General features: G+C 45.3%; 2 protein-coding genes across 4 annotated transcripts in view; one reads left to right on the forward strand and one right to left on the reverse strand.

Moving 5' to 3' along the window:
- Window positions 1–21,768, reverse strand: part of LOC129863997 (lysine-specific demethylase 6B-like) — a 40,399-nt gene extending 18,631 nt beyond the window's left edge. Inside the window, exons 1-4 of one of the 3 annotated variants that reach the window (XM_055936509.1) lie at window positions 21,630–21,768; window positions 1,575–1,698; window positions 1,417–1,470; window positions 1,097–1,319 (exon numbers count right to left, since the gene is read on the reverse strand). In XM_055936509.1, the coding sequence (XP_055792484.1) occupies window positions 1,097–1,319; window positions 1,417–1,470; window positions 1,575–1,693 (396 nt within the window). In that variant the 5' untranslated portion in view covers window positions 1,694–1,698; window positions 21,630–21,768. Of the gene's footprint in view, window positions 1–1,096; window positions 1,320–1,416; window positions 1,471–1,574; window positions 1,699–6,685; window positions 6,790–15,472; window positions 15,565–21,629 lie in introns of those variants that run through there. The other 2 variants (XM_055936508.1, XM_055936511.1) reach the window with 2 other exon arrangements.
- On the forward strand, window positions 15,633–21,853 carry LOC129863998 (uncharacterized). The gene is made up of 2 exons (XM_055936512.1): window positions 15,633–20,181; window positions 21,764–21,853. The coding sequence occupies exon 1, from the start codon at window positions 16,231–16,233 to the stop codon at window positions 18,103–18,105; it is 1,875 nt and encodes a 624-aa protein (XP_055792487.1). The 5' UTR covers window positions 15,633–16,230; the 3' UTR covers window positions 18,106–20,181; window positions 21,764–21,853.
- Window positions 21,854–26,510: the final 4,657 nt, after the last annotated feature.

Here is a 26,510-nt window from a genome sequence, read left to right on the forward strand (position 1 = left end):
AAACACCCATCTCAATGTCATCAGTGAAGAGGCGACTCCGGAATGCTGGCCTTCTAGACAGAGTTGCAAAGAAAAAGCTATATCTCAGATTGGCCAGTAAAAAGAAAAGATTAAGATAGGCAAAAGAACACAGACACTGGACAGAGGACAGAGGAAGACTGGAAAAAAGTGTTATGGACAGACTAATCTAAGTTTGAGGTGTTCAGATCACAAAGAAGAACATTCGTGAGACGCAGAAAAAATGAAAAGATGCTGGAGGAGTGCTTGACGCCATCTGTCAAGCATGGTGGAGGCAATGGGATGGTCTGGGGGTGCTTTGGTGGTGGTAAAGTGGGAGATTTGTACAGGTTAAAAGGGATCTTGAAGAAAGAAGGCTATTACTCCATTTTGCAACGCCATGAAATACCCTGTGGACGGCGCCTAATTGGTGCCAATTTCCTCCTACAACAGGAGGAAATTGGTGCCAATTTCCTCCTACAACCAAAAGCACAGTGCCAAACTATGCAAGAACTATTTAGGGAAGAAGCAGTCAGCTGGTATTCTGTCTATATTGGAGTGGCCAGCACAGTCAACGGATCTCAACCCTATTGAGTTGTTGTGGGAGCAGCTTGACCGTATGGTACGTAAGAAGTGCCCATCAAGCCAATCCAACTTGTGGGAGGTGCTTCAGGAAGCATGGGGTGAAATCTCTTCAGATTACCTCAACAAATTGACAAATAGAATGTCGAAGGTCTGCAAGGCTGTAATTGCTGCAAATGGAGGATTCTTTGACGAAAGCAAAGTTTGAAGGACACAATTATTATTTCAATTAAAAATCATTATTTATAACCTTGTCAACGTCTTGACTATATTTCCTATTTATTTTGCAACTCATTTCATGTATGTTTTAATAGAAAACAAGGACATTTCGAAGGGACCCCAAACTTTTGAACGGTAGTCTAATTAGAGCAGTAAAAATACATGTTTTGTCATACCGGTGGTATGTGGTCTGATATACAACGGCTGTCAGCCAATCAGCATTCAGGGCTCGAATCGCCCAGTTTATAAAAAGAGTTATGTACAGTATTTATAGAGTGCTGCCCTCTTCCCATCTCACCCTGGTAGGCTGGTTTTTGTAGGAGTCCCAGCTGGTGAAGGGTTCCTCAGGTCCTGCTTGGTAGCCCCCTTGGTTGCGACCATGGTTGTGAAATGACCGTGGAGAGTCCTGGTGCCAGCCATGGGTCTCATAAGCCTGGTCCTTCTGGTCCCAGGGTCGTGGTGCTAATCTCTGGTCCTGCTGAGGGCCCCTTCCCTGGGCATGGAAGGGTGGCCTGCCCCCCCTATGTTCCAGAGAGAAAGAAGGAATCACTACATTAAGGTGACTGTGGACTTTCTACACACAATGTAAGATCTGAACGATTGAGATGTTTCACTCACCTGTCTGAATAAATCTTGTTTAGGTGGTGAGATTGGTTGATTCCTCCATTGAACCTACAGTAGAGAAAGGAGGGTTACCATTGGCTACGCACAGACTACAGAACAGGAAGAAGGGTTGTGATTGGGTCAGTAGGCAGTGGTGCAAGAAGAGAGCTCACCTATTTGGAGCGCCCCAGGGGCGACTGTTGACGCGGGCCCATGTTCCTCTGGAAGGTCCTCCAGCAGGGTAGGAGTCCCTGGTGTTACGGTCAGAATACTGCTCTGCTGGGTGATACATCCAGCCTGGGAAAGGACAAGCACACACTTAACACACACCATGCATACATAATATACACCCACACAACTGCTTTAGGAACTTCAGGGAACAGATTTTCAGAAGTTAATAATTGGAAATAGTATATCTATAAACACAGCAATGAATCTACATAATAATGGGTTAAGATAGAACATGAGAAAACATACATGAACACACACTTTAATATACAAGCAAGACGAATGGTTGCCATGGATACAAACAGTAAAAAAACAACTGTAAAATAAACAATAACGTACAATTGTTTTTTCCTACTAGCACTGACTTTATTGAGAAAAAATGTACTTACTAGCTGTGATATGTGGTATGTGGTTGTCTCACCTAGCTATCTTAAAATGAATATACTAACTGTAAGACGCTCTGGATAAGTGTCTGCTAAATGAATAAAATGTACTATACACAGAGGTAGAAATACCCCCCACACTTGGTCTGTGTCTGTAAAGCCCTCCACTATAAAACTGAGGGTTACACAACCTGTCTGTCTTTATTTTACTAACTCTAATTCACAACCTAGAGAGAGAGAGAAAAAGGGTGAGAGACTGTTCAGTGTTCAGTTGCTAAACTACAAAATAATGTTCAGTTTCTAAACCACAAAAACAACATGTAGAAATCAACCACTAGCCACATCATGCTTGACATTCACAGTCTCTGTACAGAGTCTCTACACCAGGGGTACTCAACTCTTACCCTACGATGTCCGGAGCCTGCTGGTTTTCTGTTCTACCTAATATTTAATTGCATACACCTGGTGTCCCAGGTTTAAAGCAGTCCCTGATTAGAGGGGAACAATGGAAAAATGCAGTGCAACTGGCTTCGAGGTCCAGAGTTGAGTTTGAGGGCTCTACACTGTCAATGGTGGGAAAAGCACCCAATTGTCATACTTGAGTAAAAGTAAAGATACCTTAATAAAAAAAGTGAAAGCAACCCTATAAAATACTAATTGAGTAAAAGTCTAAATGTATTTGGTTTTAAATATACTTAAGTATCAAAAGTAAAAGTATAAATCATTTCAAATTTCAAAAACCAAACGGTACGTTTTTTTTTTTTTTTTCAATTTACAGATAGCCAGCGGCAAACTCCAATACGCATAATTTACAAACAAAGAATTTGTGTTTATTGAGTCCGCCAGATCAGAGGCAGTAAGAATGACCAGGGGTGTTGCCTTGATAAGTGCGTGAAAAGCATAAAAAATGTAACGAGCATTCAAAATGTAACGAGTACTTTTGCGTGTCAGGGAAAATGCATGGAGTAAAAAGTACATAATTTTCTTTAGGAATGTAGCGAAGTAAAAGTAAAAGTAGTCGAAAATATAAATAGTAATTGTGGAAGGACCAAGCTAACCCGTCGTCAGCCAACGACAAAGCCCAGGATGTGGAAACGTACCAATCTACATGGGAGCTGTTAAAAGGGGACGAAGAGGACCGGAAGGACTCTGCCAAGCCCGTTCCCCGACTAACCCCGGCATGTCCGCCACCAAAACAACCGAACCCACTCCGGAAGAGGGAGAAGTCACACAACAGGGTCGGTGCTATAAATGCCAGTCGCCGGACCATTACGACCCACAATGTCCCAGAAAGGACGAGTCCATGGCCACTGAGTCAGCGCTGGCCGTCCCTGCGCATCCTGGTCCGAGAGGGCAGGATTACCCCTGTTGGTTAGCAGAAATAGCCCCAGCCCCAAAGATTCCGGTTCGAATAGAAGGACGAGACGTGGTAGCCATTCTCGACTTGGGAAGTATGGTTACGTTAGTGGAGGAGCAGGTGACCATAGCAACACTGCTACCAGACAAAGTAGCCGTGTCCTGTATCCATGGAGACACCCACTATTACCCCACCGTGAGTCTGTCCATTCTCACCCAAAAAGGAAGGTGTACAGTCAGTGCGGGGAAAGTACCCCAGCTGAAAGTTCCATTATTGATCGGGAGAGACTGTCCCCTATATAAGGAGCTTCGGCAGGTGACGTTACGCACCGGACAAAGGGGATCAGGTCTTCCTATCACACTCCAAGAGCCGGGCCACCGCAGGGGGGCAGGAATGCAGAGAAAGAACAAAACCAAGTCCAAGCCTGAAGTGGTAGTCCTACAAGGAAACCTAGCCTTAGCCTCGTCCTCTGGAGCAGAGGAATAAATACAGACACAATGCCTCCGACAGGAAACCTCCGAAGAAGACACCTGCGAAGGGTTATACACAACGAAGGAAGGAGCCACCAGAGGCTAAGGGGTATATTTGAAGCCCCATCAAAGGAAGGAACATAGAAATGATTTTCCACCGGCACCCCCGACGGGGATGGGGAACAACCTCCACACCCCTCTACCGAGGTCGACCTGCCCCAAGAATTAAAGGGATAGTTTGGTACCTCTCAGCATAGAGACCCAGACCTACGGGATGCCATGAGGAAGATGAAGGTGATCGACGGGAGGAATGTCGACGGATCAGGTGAGCCCTCTCTTCCCTACTATGCAATCAGGAGGGGCCTCTCGTGCAACAAAGGGGGGGAAAACAGGAATGACTAATGGTGCCTAGGCCTAGGAGGACACCTGACATGGGACAAAATGATCAACAGAATCATGCAGAGGTTCTATTGGCTCCGTGTCACCCGAGATGTGGCCAGATATTGTAGGACGTGTGATCAATGTCAGCGTACGGCCCCATGGCCACATCTGCGTAATCCTTTGATTCCTCTACCCATTATAGAGACTCCCCCCTCCCGAAATTCCACCAGAGGACATGAGTACATCCTGGTCGTAGATCACGCTACCAAGTTCCCAGAGGCCATACTCCTTCGCAACATGTCGTCAAAGGGAATTGCCAAGGAATTGTTTATGCGTTTCTCCCGTGTGGGCCTTCCCAATACGATTCTAACCGGCCTTGGGAACCCCGTTCATGTCCTGGTTGATGAAGGACTTGTGTCGGTTATGCCAGGTTCAACAGATACACACAAGCATATTCCACCCGCAGACAGACGGTTTGTGCGAACGCCTGAACAAAACGATTAAAAGCATGTTGAGAAGAGTGGTGTCCAGAGACGGGAAAAACTGGGACATGCTTCTGCCCCACTTAATGTTTGCCCTGCGAGAAGTACCCCAGGCATCCACTGGGTTCTCCCCATTCTAATTGCTCTATGGCAGGCCATGTCGAGGGATCCTCGACTTAGCCAAGGAGACCTGGGAGGCCGAACCATGCATGTTCCGGTTGACGATAGAACATGTTACATGTCGGCAGTCTGGCCCATAGTAAAGGAGCATATCGATAAGGTGCAACGGACTCAAGGACGGGTCTACGATAAGTCAAGCGACACCCAGGGTGTTAACAGTGGGAGACAAAGTGATGGTACTCGTGCCCACGGCCGAACACCACTTGCTGGAGCAGTGGAGGGGGTCCTATGAGGTAACGGAAAGGGTCTCACCGGTCAATTACCTCATCAAGCAACCGGACAGGAGGAAGAAGGTCCAACTCTATCATATCAACCTGCTGAAGAAGTACCATGGGAGAGAGGATGGTGTGACTTTGATGGCCGTGGAGGACAAGGAAAAAGAGGAGGCCCTGCTACAGGTGCGCCGGTCGAACTCTCCTGCCGGAGCAGTCGAGACAACTAGACAAGCTGATTATGCAATTCGGCAGGGTATTCTCACCCTTTCCAGGACAAACAGATGTCCTGTTTCATCATATCCACACTGATAACGGGATATTATCGCTGTTTCATCCCTGGATATGCAACCATTGCCAACCCCCTCACAAACCTCATCAAGAAAAACCTGCCAAACCGGTTAGTGTGGAAGGACGAGACGGAAGACGCCTTCCAGTTGCTAAAAGATAGCATGTGCTCTGATCCCGTCCCGCAGGCTCATGACTTCTCCCAAGAGTTCATTGTGCAGGTAGACGCCTCAGATACGGGGCTTGGCGCCATCTTAGCGTAGGGTGAAGGCGAAGCAGAGAGTCCTATTCTCTTCATAAGTAGGAAGCTCAGTGATCAGGAACAGAGATATGCTACCGTAGAGAAAGAGGCCCTAGCCATTAAGTGGGCCCTCGATTATCTCCAGTACTACCTACTCGGGCGTAGGTTTGCCCTCGTTACTGACCATGCTCCCCTCACGTGGATGGCCGGTAAGAGAAACAATAACAACAGAATAGCCAGATGGTTTCTTGCTTTACAACCGTGCTCTTTCCATGTCTTCCACAGGGCTGGATCGAGGAACGGGAATTCGGACGCGCTGGCCCGACGTGACCAAGACAGTGTGTCTGGTGCCCGACCCTCCAGTCCGGTCCTGAGGGGGGAGGTATGTGGAAGGACCACCAGAGGGCAGGCTGCTCCTACAGCCCGGCATGTGAGTCAAGGTGATCAGAGGCAATTAAGCACAGCTGATGGTACTAATGAGCTATTCCCTTTCCCCTACAAGAGAGAGGAGGGAACCGGCAGGGGGGGAGAAAGAAAAGAGTGTTTGCTTCTCCAAGGGAGAGGACGTACCTTTCGGAAGGGAGACGAACGGGACAAACTACCTCTTGGGAATGGCCACCACGGATCCGGACCACCACCCGAAGGGACCTCTCCATGGACGGATCGTTAAGGCGGTGACACACCCATGATTTGTGTTATAGTTTAAAGATACTCTCCTTATATTCCTTGTTCTTGTAAAGAAGATTTGTGTTTTCCTTGGAAGATAATCCTTGATTGTGTTGGAGTGTTTAAGAAGAAAGAAATACCTCAATAGAGAACTTTGTTCAATTAAGAAAACCTGTTCCTGACTCGTTTATTCCACCTTTCCGCTTTAGAGCAACCTCAAGGTACTTGGTCCGCTTACATAATGTAAAGTATAGATACCCCAAAAATATACTTAAGTAAAAGTAATTTTACTTAAGTAATTTACACCACTGTACATGTTAATGCACCTCCAACACTGCACTACAACTCCCTACAATGGTACACATTATAACTGCTATCGCCCACACGCCTACTTACCTTTAGGCACTGGTCCAAGATCAGCTTTACTTAAATAACAACAAAGAAATGCATTGCAGCTACACACACACAACACTATCCTCTCCTCTCTCCTTTTCTGTTTCACTTTCTATCCGTGTCTGCCTCCTAATCTGCTGGAACAGTAGTTTGTTTGGGGTGAGCAAGCAGGCAGTTTATCACCAGTCAACCAGACCTGCACCCTGCATCCAGCCCCTCTCTGATCACCAACTCCCAGCAGCAACTGCAGCCTGTGGCCATCCACTGATAAAGGCCTGCCTGCCTGGTTCTCTGAAGAGGACGGATCATAGCAACCGCTTTAGTCTCCAACCATTCTAGTCTGGGCATAAAGAAGGCCACAGAGATAGCAGGGAGGGAGAGAGAAAAGGGGGCAGAGCTGATTTGCAATTTATAGATGGACTATGCATGGGTGAGACAGCAACAGAAATGGAGAACGTGTGTGTGTATGAATGTACTTTATCTGACAGTGAAAAAGGACTTTCCCATTTTTCCCACCATTTTCCCACCTTTATTTAACCAGGTAGGCCAGTTGAGAACAAGTTCTCATTTACAACTGCGACCTGGCCAAGATAGAGCAAACAGTGCGACACAAACACAGAGTTACACATGGGATAAACAAACATACAGTCAATAACACAATAGAAAAGTCAATATACAGTGTGTGCAAATATAGTAAGATTATGAAGGTAAGGCAATAAATAGGCCATAGTGGTGAAATAATTACAATTTAGCAATTAAACACTGGAGATGTGCAGAAGATGCATGTGCAAGAAGAGATACGGGGGTGCAAAGGAGCAAAATAAATAACAATATGGGGATGAGGTATTTGGGTGGGCTATTTACAGATGGGTTATGTACAGGTGCAATGATCGGTAAGCTGCTCTGACAGCTGATGCTTAAAGTTAGAGAGGGTCTTCAGCTTCTGTGATTTTTGCAATTCGTTCCAGTCATTGGCAGCAGAGAACTGGAAGGAAATGCGACCAAAGGAGAAGTTGGCTTTGGGGGTGACCAGTGAAATATACCTGCTGGAGCGCGTGCTACGGGTGGGTGCTGCTATGGTGACCAGTGAGCTGAGATAAGGTGGGGCTTAACCTAGCAAAGACTTATAGATGACCTGGAGCCAGTGAGTTTTAGTGACGAATATGAAGCCAGGGCCAGCCAACGAGAGCATACAGGTCGCAGTGGTGGGTAGTATATGGGGCTTTGGTGACAAAACGGATGGCACTGTGATAGACTACATCCGATTTGCTGAGTAGAGTGTTGGAGGCTATTTTGTAAATGACATCGCCGAAGTCAAGGATCAGTAGGATAGTCAGTTTTATGAGGGTATGTTCGGCAGCATGAGTGAAGGATGTTTTGTTGCGAAATAGGAAGCCGTTTCCTGATTTAATTTTGGATTGGAGATGCTTAATGTGAGTCTGGAAGGAGAGTTTACAGTCTAACCAAACACCTAGGTATTTGTAGTTGTCCACATATTCTAAGTCAGAACCGTGCAGAATAGTGATGCTAGACGGGCGGGCGGGTGCGGGCAGCGATCGGTTGAAGAGCATGCATTTAATTTTACATGCATTTAACCTGTTGAGGATGGGGGCGCTGTTGAGACTATTTATGCTAATTGGGTAATTTTTGAAACGGCTTCCCACAAAATACTTGATCGTACAATATGCATATTATTATTATTATTGGATAGAAAACAGTCTATAGTTTCTATAGGAGTTGAAATTTTGTCTCTAAGTGGAACAGAGCCCATTCTACAGCAATTTCCCTGACATGGAGTCAGATTTCAGAAATGTTGGCCACTGTTCTGAAGTCAGTTAAAAGGGCACTGTTATTGCTATGACTATACGGACACTTCTTACGTCTTCCCCTGGATGCCTTTACGTGATGACGATTCCAATGGGGTCGATTGCGCATTCACAGGCCCTACAAATTAAAAAACCCTGTAGCTAGCAAGTCTTTTCTTGGTGCGTAACGCGCGTGGAGGACACCGACCGCTCCTGTTCCAAGCATTAGTTTAGCCTGTTATATTTCTCCGGTCATCTTTTCACTCGTTATAGGAGTTAAAAACATCATAAGGTAGTTAATTTAAAGCGTTTTATAGCAATTTATATCCGTTTAGTGCGATTTTGGGACATTTATTTTTGAAACGATGTGAATAGCTGGGCACGCTTTTCAGTTCATCCCGAACGCAGTTGGCATTTCCACATGGCAAGAGGACAGCTTTCCACCAAAAGACGATTACTCCCAAGAAAGGATCCTTTGCCCAAGATACTGATGGAAGAACAGCTCAAAGTAGGACATTTTTATTATGATAAATCGTGTTTCTGTCGAAACATTTTAGTGGCTTAGGACACCATGTTTTTTGACGTAGCTTCGCTTGGCGCAAACTGTATTGAAAAGTAAGGATAAATTAAAAAATGTAATTCCGCAATTGTATTAAGAATTAAATTGTCTATCAATCCCTGTCCACCCTATATTTTTTAGTCACGTTTATGAGTATTTATGTATAAGAGTAGATCACTGTCTAAGTGGCGCAAGGACATTTTCTGACCAGCTGAGCTACATTTCACATTGTCAAACCATGATTTTGGTGGCTAAATATAAACGTTTTCGATCAAACTCTATATGGAATGTGTAATATGATGTTACAGGAGTGTCATCTGAAGAATTCTGAGAAGGTTAGTGAAAAAATTAATATATTTTTGGCGATGTTGACGTTATCGCTCACTTTGGCTAGAATCAATGCTGGGCTGCTATGTGCTATGTGCTATGCTAATATAACGATTTATTGTGTTTTCGCTGTAAGACACTTAGAAAATCTGAAATATTGTCTGTATTCACAGGATCTGTGTCTTTCGATTCGTGTATGCTGTGTATTTTTACGAAATGTTTGATGATTAGTAAGTAGGTAAACACGTTGCTCTAAGTAGTTTTTCTATTCCATTTGTGACGGTGGGTGCAATTGTAACCTATGCCATCTACCTGAAATATGCACTTTTTTCTAACAAAACCTATCCCATACCATAAATATGTTATCAGACTGTCATCTGATGAGTTTTTTTGTTGGTTAGGGGCTATAAATATCTTAGTTTAGCCGAATTGGTGATGGCTACTGGTGTTGGTGGACAAATAAAAGATGGTGGATTATGCTAATGTGTTTTTAGGTAATAGATGTACATCTTTACATATTGTGTCTTCCCTGTAAAACATTTTAAAAATCGGACATGTTGACTGGATTCACAAGATCTGTGTCTTTCATTAGCTGTATTGGACTTTAATGTGTGAAAGTTAAATATTTAAAAAAAAATTTTTTTTGAATTTCGCGGCACTGGTTTTTCAGTGGGGGGGGGGGGGGGGGTGTGCCGCTAGCGCCACGCTGATCCTAGACAGGTTAAGAGCAGTTGGAGGCCACGGAAGGAGTGTTGTATGGCATTGAAGCTCTATGATGTTATTATGTTTATAATAATGATAATACTACTCTGTACTAAAGTACAATCCAAACCCACATGCACATAAGGAAAGACACCTCTTATATGTTCCATATGGACAGATGTACATTGCAAGTTATTACATGCCCTAAATTATCTCTCTGTAATAAATTGTGGTTTGCAAACCAGCTCCATTCCATTCAGCTGTTTGGTACAGTAGTTGCAGTGACAAGGGAAAACAAGGCCAGCCAGCTATGTGTGGCCATGCCCATGTCTGACCTACCTTTGAATGAGTCTCTCCTTTCTCTCTCTTAATCCTCATCCTTCTCTCTTATCCCTAGATACTATGATGCTAAACTGATACGCCAGTTTCGCCTGTTAGGGTTTCACTACTTTTCTTATACACTGAATAAATAACTTCAAGCGCTGTCCATCCATAGGATCTGCTCAATTAATACAATTGTGTGTGCGAGTGTGTGTGTATGCTTGCATGCGTGTGTGTGTTTGGAATCAAGTCAAATTGAGGTAAACATGCCGCCTTATTTTCAGTAAAACCTAATATTTCTGACCCAGGGGACTGGCCTGTGACCCAGTGAATCAGAGTAAACACACATTGTACTCATTGTGTAAAGCAGCCAAAAACACTAATTCCTTCTTTCCCTCTCCACTGCTCCTTCACTTGTCTGGTCACTCAATCAGCCACACCCCTCCCCCATCCTCTGTGCACTTCATTCTGATGAATGGACAATCGCTCTTTCAAACAGGGGTTATGGATGGGGGGGGGGGGGACTGCTCAAAGTAGCCCTTGTGCATAGAGTTGTACGGTTTGTTAAACTCTGAAATCAATGGTTTTTGTTTGACATACATTTTAAAGTGAAAGATCTGAGTCAAAGTGTAATTCCGTTACCGTCGAATTGACCAAAGCGATATAGACTTTAGGTAGAACAAGAATTCAGAACATTTTATGGGACAAAGTTAGCAAATATATGGTCAGAGATGTTTGTGAGGGCTGCAACTATGCATTATAATATCTTGATTCTATAGTGTTCTTCCAAGTTACATATCCAATAATCTAGCACTTCTAGAGATCTATGCTCCATGGATGCATGCTTCACCATAATGTATGTCAGATCTAGTAAGTCTACAGGTACATGTCTGGCTCCAGGCTTGTGCCATTAATGAATTAGGACAACAAAGGAGGACAGGTGAGAGGGGCTTCAAGAGTGGTAACATGATATCAGCCCTGTGTGTGTTTTTTTGTGTAAAAAGAAAAATGTAACCTACATTTAACTAGGCAAGTTAGTTTAGAACAAATTCTTATTTACAATGACGGGCTACCGGGGAACTGCCTTGTTCAGGGGCAGAACGACATATTTTTACCTTGTCAGCTCAGGGATTCGATCCAGCAACCTTTTGGTTACTGGCCCAATGCTCTAACCACTAGGCTACCTGCTGCCCCAATGTTTGTCCATGGAGTGTGTGTGTGCACGTGTGTGCATACGTGCGCATGTGCGTGTGTGTGTGTGTGTGTGTGTGTGTGAGACCGCAGAGGGATTATAGTATGTCAGCACACAGGAAATCTCTCTAATTCAGGGGGTGATAGGGTGTAGGGAAAAAATAGCTATTTTTACATCCTCCTTGAGTCCACAGGCAGAGAATAGACTTTTGCTTACTCATCTACTGTAGCTCTCAATATACAGCAAACACGGTATACACACATACACTAACCCTCTCTCCACAGATACCAGTATGCAGCACTGTGCTTTGTCTCGCACACAAACATTATGCACACACACACACACACACACACACACACACACACACACACACACACACACACACACACACACACACACACACACACACACACACACACACACACACACATACACACACACACACACACACACACACACACACACACACACACACACACTTAGAATAATAAAGAATGTATTGTTCATGCAAAATACATGATAGATAGACCGCCCATACAGTGTATATACAAAAGTATGTGGACACCCCTTCAAATTAGTGGATTTCGACTATTTCAGCCACACCTGTTGCTAACAGTTGAATAAAATCGAGCACAGAGCCATACACTCTCCATAGACAAACATTGGCAGTAGAATGGCCTTACAAAAGAGCTCAGTGACTTTCAACATGGCACTGTCATAGGATGCCACCTTTCCAACAAGTCAGTCCGTCAAATGTCTGCCCTGCTAAAGCTGCCCCGGTCAACTGTAAGTGCTGTTATTGTGAAGTGGAAACCTTTAGAAGCAACAACGGCTCAGCCGCGAAATGGTAGGCCACACAAGCTCACAGAATGGGACCGCCCAGTGCTGAAGAGCGTAGCGTGTAAAAATTGTCTGTCCTCGGTTGCAACACTCACTACGGAGTACAGCGTCAGCACAATAACTGTTTGTCTGGAGCGTCATGAAATGTGACGCGTTTCAGGAAACTAGGTGCATGTCGCGGGTCACTACTTCACTTTCTTTTTAACCAAAATGTGTTTTTTGGCAGAAATGCCTTCTGGAACATATGAACTTTCATATGCCTTATAAACAGACTTGTATGCCATCTGTAAATACGAATAATATTGTTCAATTACGAGCCTAGTTGGTTTAGCCACAGAAAAAGACAACAATCTTCCCGCTAGCCATGATTGGCTGAAATAATGAATGGGCTGGACATGCCGAGAGATTAGTTCAGATTGGTCTGCCATATAACACACTTCTGTCTATTTGAGCTGATCAGACCAATGTGTAGGTAATCCTGTCTAACACAGCTTTTTTTTTAAAGTATTGCATAGTAGAACTGTATAAGTGTTGCTCTCCACTTTCTGGAGGACCAAGTTTTGAAATCAGTGGAATTAGAGCTAAGGAGACGGAGAAAACAACTGTCTCTGGATTACATCTTCAAACTAAGGGCAGCCGTGGCATTTGTGACAGGGAGAGGCGTCCATCCATGGTGTATAAGGGTAAGTTAGTCTAGCAAGCTACATTGTCAGATATTAGACATTTCTAATTTTGACAGAAAGTTGTTTTCATTTCAAGTTAGTGTACTGTTAGCTAGCTAGCTAACGTTAGCTGGCTGGCTCACAAGCTAACATTACATGTATGATCTTATTATTCGTATCTCAGAGCCATTTGCTTTGCTAGTTATAGCCTAATGCTAGCTAGCTAACATTGAACCTGGTTGGTTAGCTACATGCAGATTAATGCAGGGTAGTAACATTATCAATTGGGATTATGGTTCATTGTTGACCTAGCAAGCTAGCTACATGTCTTAACAAAAGACACCACTATGCAAGTAACCATTTCGATAGACTGTCACTGCGACAACTGTTGATCGACGTAGCTGGTAAATTTGCTCTGGCTATCTACTCCGATTTCAGAGCACTCTTATCTGAGTGTGCCAGAGTGCAGAATAACTGATGAATTTACGAATGCTCAACACCCGTTGAATATGGCCGGTGTCAGTAAACGTTGGCAAAAAAGCGTAAATTGCTGCCAGTAGCACAGTTGCAGTCACCAACACTCTGGATAACATAAAAACAGCCTAACCAGCTCTGCAAGGGCGAGTAAAAAGGTCAGGTAGCTGTTCTCTCATTTGTATCTGGAATATTGTTAGACTGTTGTTGTTAGGACAGAACGCTCGGATCAACCCTTAAAGAGATGGGTGGGGCTAAAGCTTAAGAGGGTGTAAACGATGCTGAATGTTGTACCAAAACATTCAAAGGCCCTTTTCTCAAAAGTGAGGTTATAAATTTATAAACTTTCGAAGCAGAATTACTTTCCCATTGTTCCTAAAATGCAGTGTATGATAAACCATTTTGTATCTCTGTGTCTCTGATTTTATCCAATGCAAAAAACACAATTTCAAATTTTGCTACATAAGACCAAATCAAGTCGGTTGGTCACAAACGGGTTTCCATGGCCGAGCAGCCTTACACAAGACCAAAAACACCATGTGCAATGCCAAGCGTCGGCTGGAGTGGTGTAAAGCTCACCGCCATTGGACTCTGGAGCAGTGGAAACACGTTCTCTGGAGTGATGAATCACGCTTCACCATCTGGCAGTCCGATGGACAAATCTGAGTTTGGCAGATGCCAGGAGAAAGCTACCTGCCCCAATGCATAGCGCCAACTGTAAAGTATGGTGGAGGAGAAATAATGGTCTGGGGCTGTTTTTCATGTTTCGGGCTAGGCCCCTTAGTTCCAGTGAAGGCAAATCTTCACGCTACAGCATACCATGACATTCTAGACGATTCCGTGCTTCCAACTTTGTGGCAACAGTTTGGGGAAGGCCCTTTTCTGTTTCAGTATGATAATGCCTCTGTGCACAAAGCAAGGTCCGTACATAAATGGTTTGTCGAGATTGGTGTGGAAGAACTTGACTGGCCAGGACAGAGCCCTGACCTCAACCCCATCAAACACCTTTGGGTTGAATTGGAACACCGACTGCGAGCCAGACCTGATCACCCAACATCAGTGCCCAACCTCACTAATGCTTTTGTGGCTGAATGGAAGCAAGTCCCCGCAGCAATGTTCTAACATCTAGTGGAAAGCCTTCCCAGAAGAGTGGAGGCTGTTATAGCAGCACAGGAGGGGACCAACTCCATATTAATGCCCATGATTTTGGAATGAGATGTTCAACAAGCAGGTGTCCACATACTTTTGGTCATGTAGTGTATCTCATCTCTGTCTAGTTCACATCACACACACAATACAGTATACAGAGTTGCAATGGTCAGCGTGTCTCTAGTGCTGCGTGCCTGGTGCCTGAGATCACCATAGCAATCAATAATGATTCCATTTCCTCCACAAATGCCTCTATCTGTACCCTCCCACTACGATTCTACCCCAAGCTGTGTCTCACACATGACCTCTAACACACACATGCAGGAAGTATGTTTCCAATGCACAGAGAGGGAGTAGAAGGAGAGTCAGAGAGAGACAGCGAGAGAGAGAATGGGCATTTCATAAGACAAATGGAGAACTGTACTGTATAGCTGAGTGAGTGGAGGGTGGAGGAAGGGGGTGGCTCCACATTTCATCTTTAGTATCTCCAGCAGCACAACGAGAGGGACAGTCAGTCAGTCAGTCGCTTCAGTCTGCAGCCCTCCATCTGTCTCTGTCACCAAGAAGACTGGTGTCTCCATCCATGACACTCTGTCACCAGAGAAATCACTCACCTCAAACCTGACTATATCTCCATGGTAACCGGTGTCTCTGTCACCAGAGAAATGCATATCCCTCTCCGGGGCAACCTCGGTCTCTTACTGTGACCCCCTGCCAGTGTGTGTATGTGAGAGAGGAGAAGGAGCATTCAAGTCTTACCTTGCTGCTGAGTGCTGTGAGAGAGAGAGAGAGAGAGGGAGAGACAGTCTCTCTGGTCCCAGCTGTGTGAAGATGCCACTCACTCAGGGAGAGCGAGACAGCAGCCCACTTCAGCTTCAGCCTGACGTCCCGTTAAGCAGAACGGGCATCCACTACCTCTGCTAGCCGGCACACACATACACGCACAGGAGAGAGGGAGGAGAAACCACTGTCAGGTAGGACACAGATGTGAGGACATGAAAGGGGTTATTGTCTGAAAATAAGGTATGTATTGCCATTCCATTCTTCCATCTTGTCATTCCTCTCTTGTCCTCCCCTCTCCCCCCTCTCTTTCCCTCTTTCTCTCTCGCCCCTCTCTGTCACAAACACTGTTTTCTCTGGCGTTTCTCCCCTCAGTAGACAGACAAAGAAAGGGAAGGAATGGCTCAGTAGAGAAGGCAGAGAGGAAGAGAGAGAGAAGCGAGAGTGAGGATTGCCCTGCCCCCTTTGACCAACCAGTCGGATTTCATTTATTTTTGCCTTCCTTTCTCTGGCCACTCCCATAACGCCTCATCACATCTCCTATTCCAGCCCCATTCAACAAGACTGATTCCTGTCTACCTCACTCCTTCTCTCATTCTATCTCTCCACATGTATGCCTCTCTCTCTCTCTCTCTCTCTCTCTCTCTCTCTCTCTCTCTCTCTCTCTCTCGCTCTCTCTCTCTCTCTCTCTCTCTCTCTCTCTCTCTCCACATGTCTGCCTCTCTCTCTCCACATGTATGCCTCTCTCGCTCTCTCTCTCTCTCTCTCTCTCTCTCTCTCTCTCTCTCTCTCCACATGTCTGTCTTTCTCTCTCTCCACATGTCTGCCTCTCTCTCTCTCCACGTCTGCCTCTCTCTCTCTACATGTCTGCCTCTCTCTCTCCACATGTATGCCTCTCTCTCTCTCTCTCTCTCTCCACATGTCTGTCTCTCTCTCTCTCTCTCTACATGTCTCTCTCTCTCTCTCTCCACATGTATGCCTCTCTCTCTCTCTCTCTACATGTCTGCCTCTCTCTCTCCACATGTATGCCTCTCTCTCTCTCTCCACATGTCTGTCTCTCACTCTCTCTCTCTCTCTCTCCACATGTCTGTCTCTCTCTCTCTCCACATGTCTGCCTCTCTCTCTCCACATGTCTGCCTCTCTCTCTCTCTCTCTCTACATGTCTGCCTCTCACTCTCTCTCTCTCTCTCTCCACATGTCTGTCTCTCTCTCTCTCCACATGTCTGCCTCTCTCTCTCCACATGTCTGCCTCTCTCTCTCCACATGTATGCCTCTCTCTCTCGCTCCACATGTCTGTCTCTCACTCTCTCTCTCTCTCTCTCCACATGTCTGTCTCTCTCTCTCTCCACATGTCTGCCTCTCTCTCTCCACATGTATGCCTCTCTCTCTCTCTCTCTCTACATGTCTGCCTCTCACTCTCTCTCCACATGTCTGTCTCTCACTCTCTCTCTCTCTCTCTCCACATGTCTGTCTCTCTCTCTCTCCACATGTCTGCCTCTCTCTCTCCACATGTCTGCCTCTCTCTCTCTCCACATGTATGCCTCTCTCTCTCTCTCTCCACATGTCTGCCTCTCTCTCTCCACATGTATGCCTCTCTCTCTCTCTCTCTCTACATGTCTGCCTCTCACTCTCTCTCCACATGTCTGTCTCTCACTCTCTCTCTCTCTCTCTCCACATGTCTGTCTCTCTCTCTCTCCACATGTCTGCCTCTCTCTCTCCACATGTCTGCCTCTCTCTCTCTCCACATGTATGCCTCTCTCTCTCTCTCTCCACATGTCTGTCTCTCTCTCTCTCCACATGTCTGCCTCTCTCTCTCCACATGTCTGCCTCTCTCTATCCACATGTATGCCTCTCTCTCTCTCTCTCTCCACATGTCTGTCTCTCTCTCTCTCCACATGTCTGCCTCTCTCTCTCCACATGTCTGCCTCTCTCTATCCACATGTATGCCTCTCTCTCTCTCTCTCTCCACATGTCTGTCTTTCTCTCTCTCCACATGTCTGCCTCTCTCTCTCTCCACATGTCTGCCTCTCTCTATCCACATGTATGCCTCTCTCTCTCCACATGTATGCCTCTCTCTCTCTCTCTCTCCACATGTATGCCTCTCTCTCTCTCTCTCTACATGTCTCTCTCTCTCTCTCCACATGTATGCCTCTCTCTCTCTCTCTCTCCACATGTCTGCCTCTCTCTCTCCACATGTATGCCTCTCTCGCTCTCTCTCTCTCTCTCTCTCTCTCTCTCTCTCTCTCTCTCTCTCTCTCTCCACATGTCTGTCTTTCTCTCTCTCCACATGTCTGCCTCTCTCTCTCTCCACGTCTGCCTCTCTCTCTCTACATGTCTGCCTCTCTCTCTCCACATGTATGCCTCTCTCTCTCTCTCTCTCCACATGTCTGTCTCTCTCTCTCTCTCTCTACATGTCTCTCTCTCTCTCTCTCCACATGTATGCCTCTCTCTCTCTCTCTCTACATGTCTGCCTCTCTCTCTCCACATGTATGCCTCTCTCTCTCTCTCTCCACATGTCTGTCTCTCTCTATCCACATGTCTGTCTCTCTCTCTACATGTCTGCCTCTCTCACTCTCTCTCTCGTCCTGTATCCTTGGCAACAAATGATATAATTTACCCCAGAGTCAAGATCAAGACTCTGCCTTACAGAGACACCTTTCCTTCACTGTGTGCTTGTGTGTGTGTGTGTGTGTGTGTGTGTGTGTGTGTGTGTGTGTGTGTGTGTGTCTGTGAGGGCTGCACCTGACTGTCTGCATCCCTCTGCTATTTGTGTGTGTGTGTGTGTGTGTGTGTGTGTGTGTGTGTGTGTGTGTGTGTGTGTGTGTGTGTGTGTGTGTGTACATTTGTGTATGTTTGTGCATGCATACACCAGTTTCTAGGGAAATTAAAGCATAAGGAAGGTTTGTATGCTCTGGCGTCTGACTTGTTTTTCAATTAGCATGTGGATTTGAGTGCAGAGGGAGTGTGATTGTGCATCTTTCTGACACTCTCTCTCTGTGTGTGTGTGTGTGTGTGTGTGTGTGTGTGTGTGTGTGTGTGTGTGTGTGTGTGTGTGTGTGTGTGTGTGTGTGTGTGTGTGTGTGTGTGTGTGTGTGTGTGTGTGTGTGTGTGTGTGTGTAAATGGCCCTTGAGATATATGAGTGTCAATGTTATTATGACATTCCCATTATTATTACCCATTCATTAGTTCAGATGTCGTTATGTGGGTTGTGTTATGTGGGTTGTGTTATGTGGGTTATGAAAAGGGAAAAACATCTAAAATCTGTTATTAATTGCATCTCTTTTTAACATCTGGAAAGATAAACATCTAAGAGGATAAGTCGCCTCTAAACTGTGATGTGGGCCTTTAGATGTTTATAAAGAACTGAAGATCCCCCGCTGCTGCAAGAAGCCCTGCTCCACTGACTTATTATTCAATCACACTACTAAACAAGTTACATTCCTTTCCTGAATAACCTTGTTCTTAGTCAACTCCTCCTCCTCCACTATCTATATTTTCCCTCTCCTCCATCCCTTCCCTTCTCTCCTCTCTTCCTATCTCCTCTCTCAAGTCAGGTGCCAGCTCCAGGGGTGAGACTGACCCTCCCACTCCTTCAGAATGAGTTTATACTAGAAGACATGTTGGCCTCAGTGACCAACCAGCCATGGTGCAGAATAACACTGAGCACAATAGACATCTGCCAATGGAAGTCATATGCTTACAATTCTCCTATTTTAGTTGCCTCAATAGACAATAGTCTCAAAGTTTGCAAAAATGTTGAGGTTAAAGCAAAATGTCTTTGCACTATCAAACCCTGGCTTTGAACTTTTCTGTAAATGACTCAAGAACAGTAGTGTCCCTCAACCAAAGAGGCAGAGACAACTGATTCTAATACAGCAACAATCCTCACCATGTTACGCTACACTGACACACTGAACAATGTGTTTGTATCAGCCTGCTGGTGGCATAGCAACCCAATGCAGATGTGTTCCCTCTGTGTGGGTGAACATGGCGGAGCCTCTACAGTCAGTGCAGGAATCACAATGATACTATCTTATATGGGGGGATGAGCTGCACCACCACACCACACCTGGCTCTGATCACACCTACACAAATAGAACAAAGTGAAAGAGAGGGAACTGGGAAAGTGAGGGCTTTCTCTTCTCAGTACTTAGGGTCGCAACATTCTGGTAACGTTCTCAAATTGCCCAGGTTTTCCAGATATCCTGGTTGTAGGATTTCCTGCTGATCGGGAATCTTCCAACTGGGATTTCTGAAAAACCTGGGAATTTTGGAAAATGTACTGAAATTTTGTACCCCTACTTCTCAGTCAGACCTATAATACATAACTACACAATTCACCCTGAAATACAGACGGACATGGTAGCAAACAGACAAACTGACACATACACCTTCAACACCACAAACACTGATGTGTATGTAGCCTACTGTAGGTAATCCATGTTTTTAAGACAATGTAAAGGCTGATGCTGACCTGAGTTGACACAAAGCAGAAAGCATGAGATGAATATAAATTGCTTTTCTAAAAATAACTTTCTACAGCTTTGCTCTCTGTCCCCTTCTTTCCCACATCTACCTTCTCCTTCTCTCCAAAATGGAGGCTTCTTCCTCTGTATGCTCCAGAAAGCACAGACCTCAGAGGGGTACTGGAATGTACCACTGCAGGCTTGGAACAGGGGGGACGGAGGTGAGCGTCTTTTTTTACCAACAGAACAGGTGGCAACAACACCAACAGACCAGGTGGCATTTCAAAGACGACAACAGTGAAGGAGTGTGTGTGTGGTTGTGTGTTAGTGAGCGTGTCTGTGTATGTGTGTGTGTTAACGTGTGTCAGAGAAAGTGTGTCTGAGCGAGTACATCCAAAGGGCTGGTTGTCATGGTGACAATCACTAGGAACATGCATTGGCAGGGCAGGCACTGTATGATCTGTGACACTGCAGGGGGTGGAGGGGCTGTGTCCTCAGACAGCCGTCACACTGACCTCTAACCTCAGCCTACTGACCTCTAACCCCAGCCTCTAATAACAAATACAAACATTTACCACTAAATTCCTGCAATGAAACACAAACACCCACACAAATCTGACCACCTGGAACCTATTTGGGAGGAAATTAAAACAGACAGCTGGTGTGTGTGCTGAACATTAACCTCATAATAGAATCACCATGGTCAAGTGGTTGGGTGTACTGGTTGGTAACCAGTTGTGGACACAGAAGAAATGCATCCTGATGCCCAGAGTGTGTGCTAGGTTGTTAGTATCCACATGGGTGAGTTGTTGTGATTTAACGAGGGGGAAGAAGGCTATTCTTTACTCATTCTATTTGCAGCCACCAGAGGAGAGTGAGTCACTGTACTGTATAAATACTGCACTAAATGTGGGTCAACGATGCCCAACCATTTTTAGCACAAGGAAGACACCAGCGTCTTCAGCCCACTATCAGGCTCCCTGTCTGGGCTGTGCACACTAGGAAAACCCCTGGCAAGCTTGAATCTAAAAGGCCTGCATTGTCATTAAACTTCTGAACAATACACTGGGTATATCCAATTCATTTTAACCCCATAACATCTTTTAGCAATAAACTGGCAAGCAGCACTCCCTATTGGAAAGCTTTCTATTGACACTATGTTAATCACCTCCAGCACGGGAATATAAGGTTACTATCTCTGTTTTACTACCGTGTCACAGCAACCAAACACACTCATCAACACAGACCAAAAACACTGTTGCTATAAAGTGCAAGTCGATGCCTGAGTCTAAACAGAGGCTTAGAGACAAATCAGCTGACTGTGTTTATGTACAGTGTGTGTGTGGGCCTGTGTGCATATGCATGTGTGTGGGTGTGCATGTGTGTGTGTGTGTGTGTGTGTGTGTGTGTGTGTGTGTGTGTGTGTGTGTGTGTGTGTGTGTGTGTGCATGCTTAACTGTGCTGCACAATCTGCAGACATAGACAGAATACAGTATGTACACATCAAGCTACAGTTTGTGCATTGTGCTGTAGTCAGATATGAACACAGACTTACAGACATGTCCCAACACACAAACACCAATAGACGTACTATAACAATATTTGCAAAAAGGCATACACAATTGCACACCTACTGTACACACACACATACACACATTTCTTGTTTTACCTGTTATTTCCTTTGTTTTCACCCCTTGGCTCCTCTCCCTTTTCCTCTGTCCTCCTCCTCGTCTCCCCCAATCCTCTCCTCTTTCTCTCGTCCCTCTCCTCTTCTCCTGGTTTCCTCTCCTCTCTGATGCTCAGGCTCTAACACCAGACTGATCCACGTGCAGAGACCAGAGGGGCGGGGCCACACACCGCCATTTAATTCACACCAGCCAATGAGGAAGGAGGGTCTCCTGTCAATCATCCAACATTAAAAGGAGGAGGGGACAAAGACAAGTTAATTTTGCATGTCCCGGTGCCCCGGGTGGGAGAAGTTTGTTCATTTTAGACCATTCCATTGGTCCTTAACTGAAATCTCCTCCCACCCGAGGCACCGGGACATGCAAAACGAACCTCACCAATGAAAGATAGAGGGTGTGTGTGTGTATTTGGAATAAAGCCAACAGAACTAGAAGCTATTTTTAAACCACCACAATGTGGTAGCAAAGACTCCATTTTCTCTCTGGCAGATATTCCCCAAATCATACAGCATCCTCCATACTCAGTAATGACAACTGTAAAGCTTTCCATCAATACATTTATTTAAAGAAGTGACAGCAATGCTCCTACTGTCCCCTTACTGTATTCAAGTGTTGGAATCAGTTGTATTGTGCTCCAATCAGAGGGACTAACTCTCTCCTTTCATACTGTATGAGACAAGCACTTTATTATTCATTATTATTCAGAGTGACTTACAGTAGTAAGGCCATACATTTTAATACTGGTCATCCATTGGCATTGAACCCACAACCCTGTTGTTGCAAGAACCTGCAAGAATTCTCAACCAACTGAGCCACACAGGACCCCTTTTTCTCCCAAACATAAGATTCACATGCACTGAATCTTGTCTCGAATACTGTGTGAGCTCACAAAACCTTCAGTGCAAAAGCGCCACAAGAGAGCAATAAAGTGCCATGGGAAGCTAATGACTGGGATTTCAATTATGTCAGAGGGTAAGACATTACATATGTCACGATAAATCATTTGCAGACAATATATTGGAGGAATATAGAGTCATACTGGCAAAGTAGGAGGCTGCAGAGACTGTCCTCTGATGGCTGTGTAAAAATGTATGTCTGTGTGATTATTGCGGAGAGAGGTGATTATGTGCGTGGCTCTGGCAGACAGACATTGGAATGAGGGATGACCAATAAGCCGTTAGAGGGCGGCTGACCAGGCCAGCAGCACTGGACCCACAGGATGTCAGGTGACTTCTACATGGTCCGGGGGAGGCGGGGCAGGGGGCACTGGGTTTATGTAGGGAGGGTCTTGGTTACATGACTCACAGCGCATACTCTCTAGAGCTGCCTCTCACTGGCCCCTTCTCCTCACCTCACCCATAATCAACCAATACACCAGAGACACAGAGAGAGTAAGAGTAGTAGATAGACACAACTTCTGAAGGACAGAGAGACAGAGGGAGAGTCAGTGAAAAACACAGAAGGAGCTAGAGAGAGGAGAGAGGAGAGAGAGACGGCGAGAGAGAGAAGAGAGAGCGCGCGAGAGAGAGAGAGAAGAGAGAGCGAGAGAGAGAGAGAGAGAGAGCGTAGATTCCAATGAGTCCAGCTGACTCCCCTTAGCAACAGCCCCAATGCTGTCTCTACCCTATTGGCCAGCCATCTACTCACAGCACAACCCCAAGTGGGCATATCAGCCAATCAGCAGGCCTTGCCGCAGAGCTGGATTTCATTTTCACCATGGAAACTGAACATTACACTCTCCATGTGTGAGTCGTGTAACATGGACCCTCATCCTGGCACTCACACATACACACAGCTTGAATGTTATGTGTCCCTTTCGACCACTTGGTCATCTTGAAAAGCAAATCCAGTGGCTACTTATTTGTATACACTATACATGCTGCATATAGCATAGTGGCTGCCGTGCTGTGGCTGCATAATGTTGATGGTGAAATGCTGTGCATTCAGACACAGTATTATGAATCTGTGGAGGTGAATATATTGTAGTAATTGAAGATTCGATACTTGTAGCAAGAGATGATTTGTGAATGCAAATGAGAGCTTGCTTCATTTACTCTCATGGATTTGTTTATTTTGGTCATCAATGCTAAAGGATGCAAATAGTGTCTGTGTGTGTACACAGGAATGTGGATCACACAATCATAGACTATTTGAGTAATATTCATAATTTGGTTGAGCTATCTCTTCAAAGGGATACTGCAAGATTCCAAGATGCAGGTAGTTTTCTACTTACCCAGAGTCAGAAGAACTCATGTATACCATTTTTATGTCTCTGCGAGCAGTTTGGAGATGATTGAAGTTAGGATATCGTTAGCTTAGCGCAATAGCTGGAAGTCTACCGGTACAGTAGCCAGCTCCTCTCAAAAGCAGAGAAATATACCTTCAAACTACTCCAAAGCAGTGTGGTTGGTCATTTATCGTCTTACAAAGCTATACTCAGTAATCAATATTTTATTAATATGTTAATGTTTAATCCTGGCTCTTCATCACTTTGTGGTTTATGTGTCGGTCTCTACTTGCCTGACTACCCAAACTCCTTGCTCTGGCCAAACGCTACATGACGCACATGGATGTTAGTTTCTTCTCTGCAATGAGTCTGGATCTGACTACATCTGATAGTTTCTAGAATGAAAATCCATTTTAGTGTCACATCTGCTCCTGCAACGCCCTCTACTGCTCATCCTGTGTCTCCTTGATCTGCTGCCACTCCCCCAGTACTCTCTCCCTCTTCCTCTCTATGTGTGTGTGTGTGATTGTGTGGGCGGAGACAGGTGTGCTGGAGTCAGAGCAGATCCTCACCAGCTGCAACCTGTTCCATAATCAAGACCTCTACAAATACTCAGCCCTGCCACTTCCACGCTGCCAGATCGTAATCTCTGCTCAGTCAGTCTACGTTTCTAGCCTTTTGATACTATTCAGATCCTGTTGTGCCTGTTTTCCTTGCCAGACACTGTTTTCCTCTCTGCTGCAGTTCTGCCCGCTCTGACTCTGTTCCCTGTCTCCAGTCCCACGTCTCGTCATCCTGCTACTCTGTCCTGGATTCCCCACTCTACTACTCCCTTGGATTCCCTTCTAGACCTGCATACCCTGTCTCAACCCCTCTTGCCTCAGCCTCCGCACCTGGTTTCCAGCAACCTGCTTCCCCTGACCTGCACTCCATCTCCCCCCTGTGTGTCAATAAATACCTTTTGGTTACTTAATCTCAGATTCTCGGCTGAGTCTGCTCTTTGGTTCCACTCCCCATAACATTTAGAGTGTCTGATTGGTCCCAGAAACTGTTGGGTTGGGCCAGAGCCAGAACACAGGTGGGTAAAGGGGCATTTTTTAAAATTGTCATTGGCTTTGATACTGATTAGTTTAAAAAAAGACTCATTTTGACACATCACCATAAACGACTTCAATGATGGAAGTCGCAGACTGAAGTATGTAGCGAACGATATAGAAGCGGAAGAATTCCGTTTGAGTCGTCAGGCAAGGTCTCTATCCCTCTAGTGGTCTATGCCAATCATAATACTCTCGTATTCCCGCAAAAGACTAGTTCCACAAATCGCTGACTCCTTAGCTGGGGTGTGATATTGAAGGAGTTTCCCATTGAAATCCGTCATGTCCATGGTAAAGAACTTGGTGGTTGATTGTCTATCGAGGGTGGGCAGACAATATAAATTATATCCAGCCAGTGAGACCTGGCGAGCATTTGTTTGGCTGCATGTTTTGCCATATCGGATATTGCGCTCGTCCCGAGGGAATAAGTATATAAGGAAATAATAGTATATATAAGGAAGTAATAGGAAAATACAGTGCCATTGGAAAGTACTCAGACCCCTTGATTTTTTTCCACATTTGTTATGTTACAGCCTTATTCTAAAATGGATAAACTAAATAAAAATCCTCAGCAATCTACACACAATACCCCATTATGATAAAGCGAAAACAGGTTTTTACAAATGTATTAAAATGGCCCTTTGCTATGAGATTCGAAATTGAGCTTAGATGCATCCTGTTTCCATTGATCATCCTTGATATGTTTCTACAACATGATTGGAGTCCATCTGTGATAAATTCAATTGATTGACATGATTTGGAAAGGCACACGCCTGTCTATATAAGGTCCCACAGTTGACGGTGCATGTCAGAGCAAAAACCAAGCCATGAGGTCGAAGGAATTATCTGTAGAGCTCCGAGACAGGATTGTGTTGCAGCACAGATCCGGGGAAGGGTATCAAAACATTTCTGCAGCATTGAAGGTCCCCAAGAACAAGTGGCCTCAATCATTCTTAAATGGAAGAAGTTTGGAACCACCAAGACTCTTCCTAGAGCTGGCCGCCCGGCCAAACTGAGCAATCGGGGGAAAAGGGCCTTGTTCAGGGAGGTGACCAAGAACCAAATGGTCACTCTGACAGAGCTCTAGGGTTCCTCTGTGGAGATCGCAGAACCTTCCAGAAGGACAACCATCTCTACAGTACTCCACCAAACAGGCCTTTATGGTAAAGTGGCCAGAAGGAAGCCACACCTCAGTAAAAGGCACCTGACAGCCTGCTTGGTGTTTGTCAAAAGGCACCCATAGACTCTCAGACCATGAGAAACAAGATTCTCTGGTCTGATGAAACCAAGACTGAACTCTTTGGCCTGAATGCCCAGCATCACGTCTAGAGGAAACCTGGCACCAACCTTACGGTGAAGCATGGTGGTGGCAGAATCATGCTGTGGGGATGTTTTTCAGTGGCAGAGCCTGGGAGACTAGTCAGGATCGAGGCAAAGATGAAAGGAGCAAAGTACAGAGAGATCCTTGATGAAAACCTGCTCCAGAGCTCTCAGGGCCTCAGACTGGGGTGAAGGTTCACCTTCCAACAGGACAACGACCCTAA

Source organism: Salvelinus fontinalis, chromosome 10 (genome assembly GCF_029448725.1).
Source record: "Salvelinus fontinalis isolate EN_2023a chromosome 10, ASM2944872v1, whole genome shotgun sequence".
Taxonomy (NCBI): Eukaryota; Metazoa; Chordata; class Actinopteri; order Salmoniformes; family Salmonidae; genus Salvelinus; species Salvelinus fontinalis.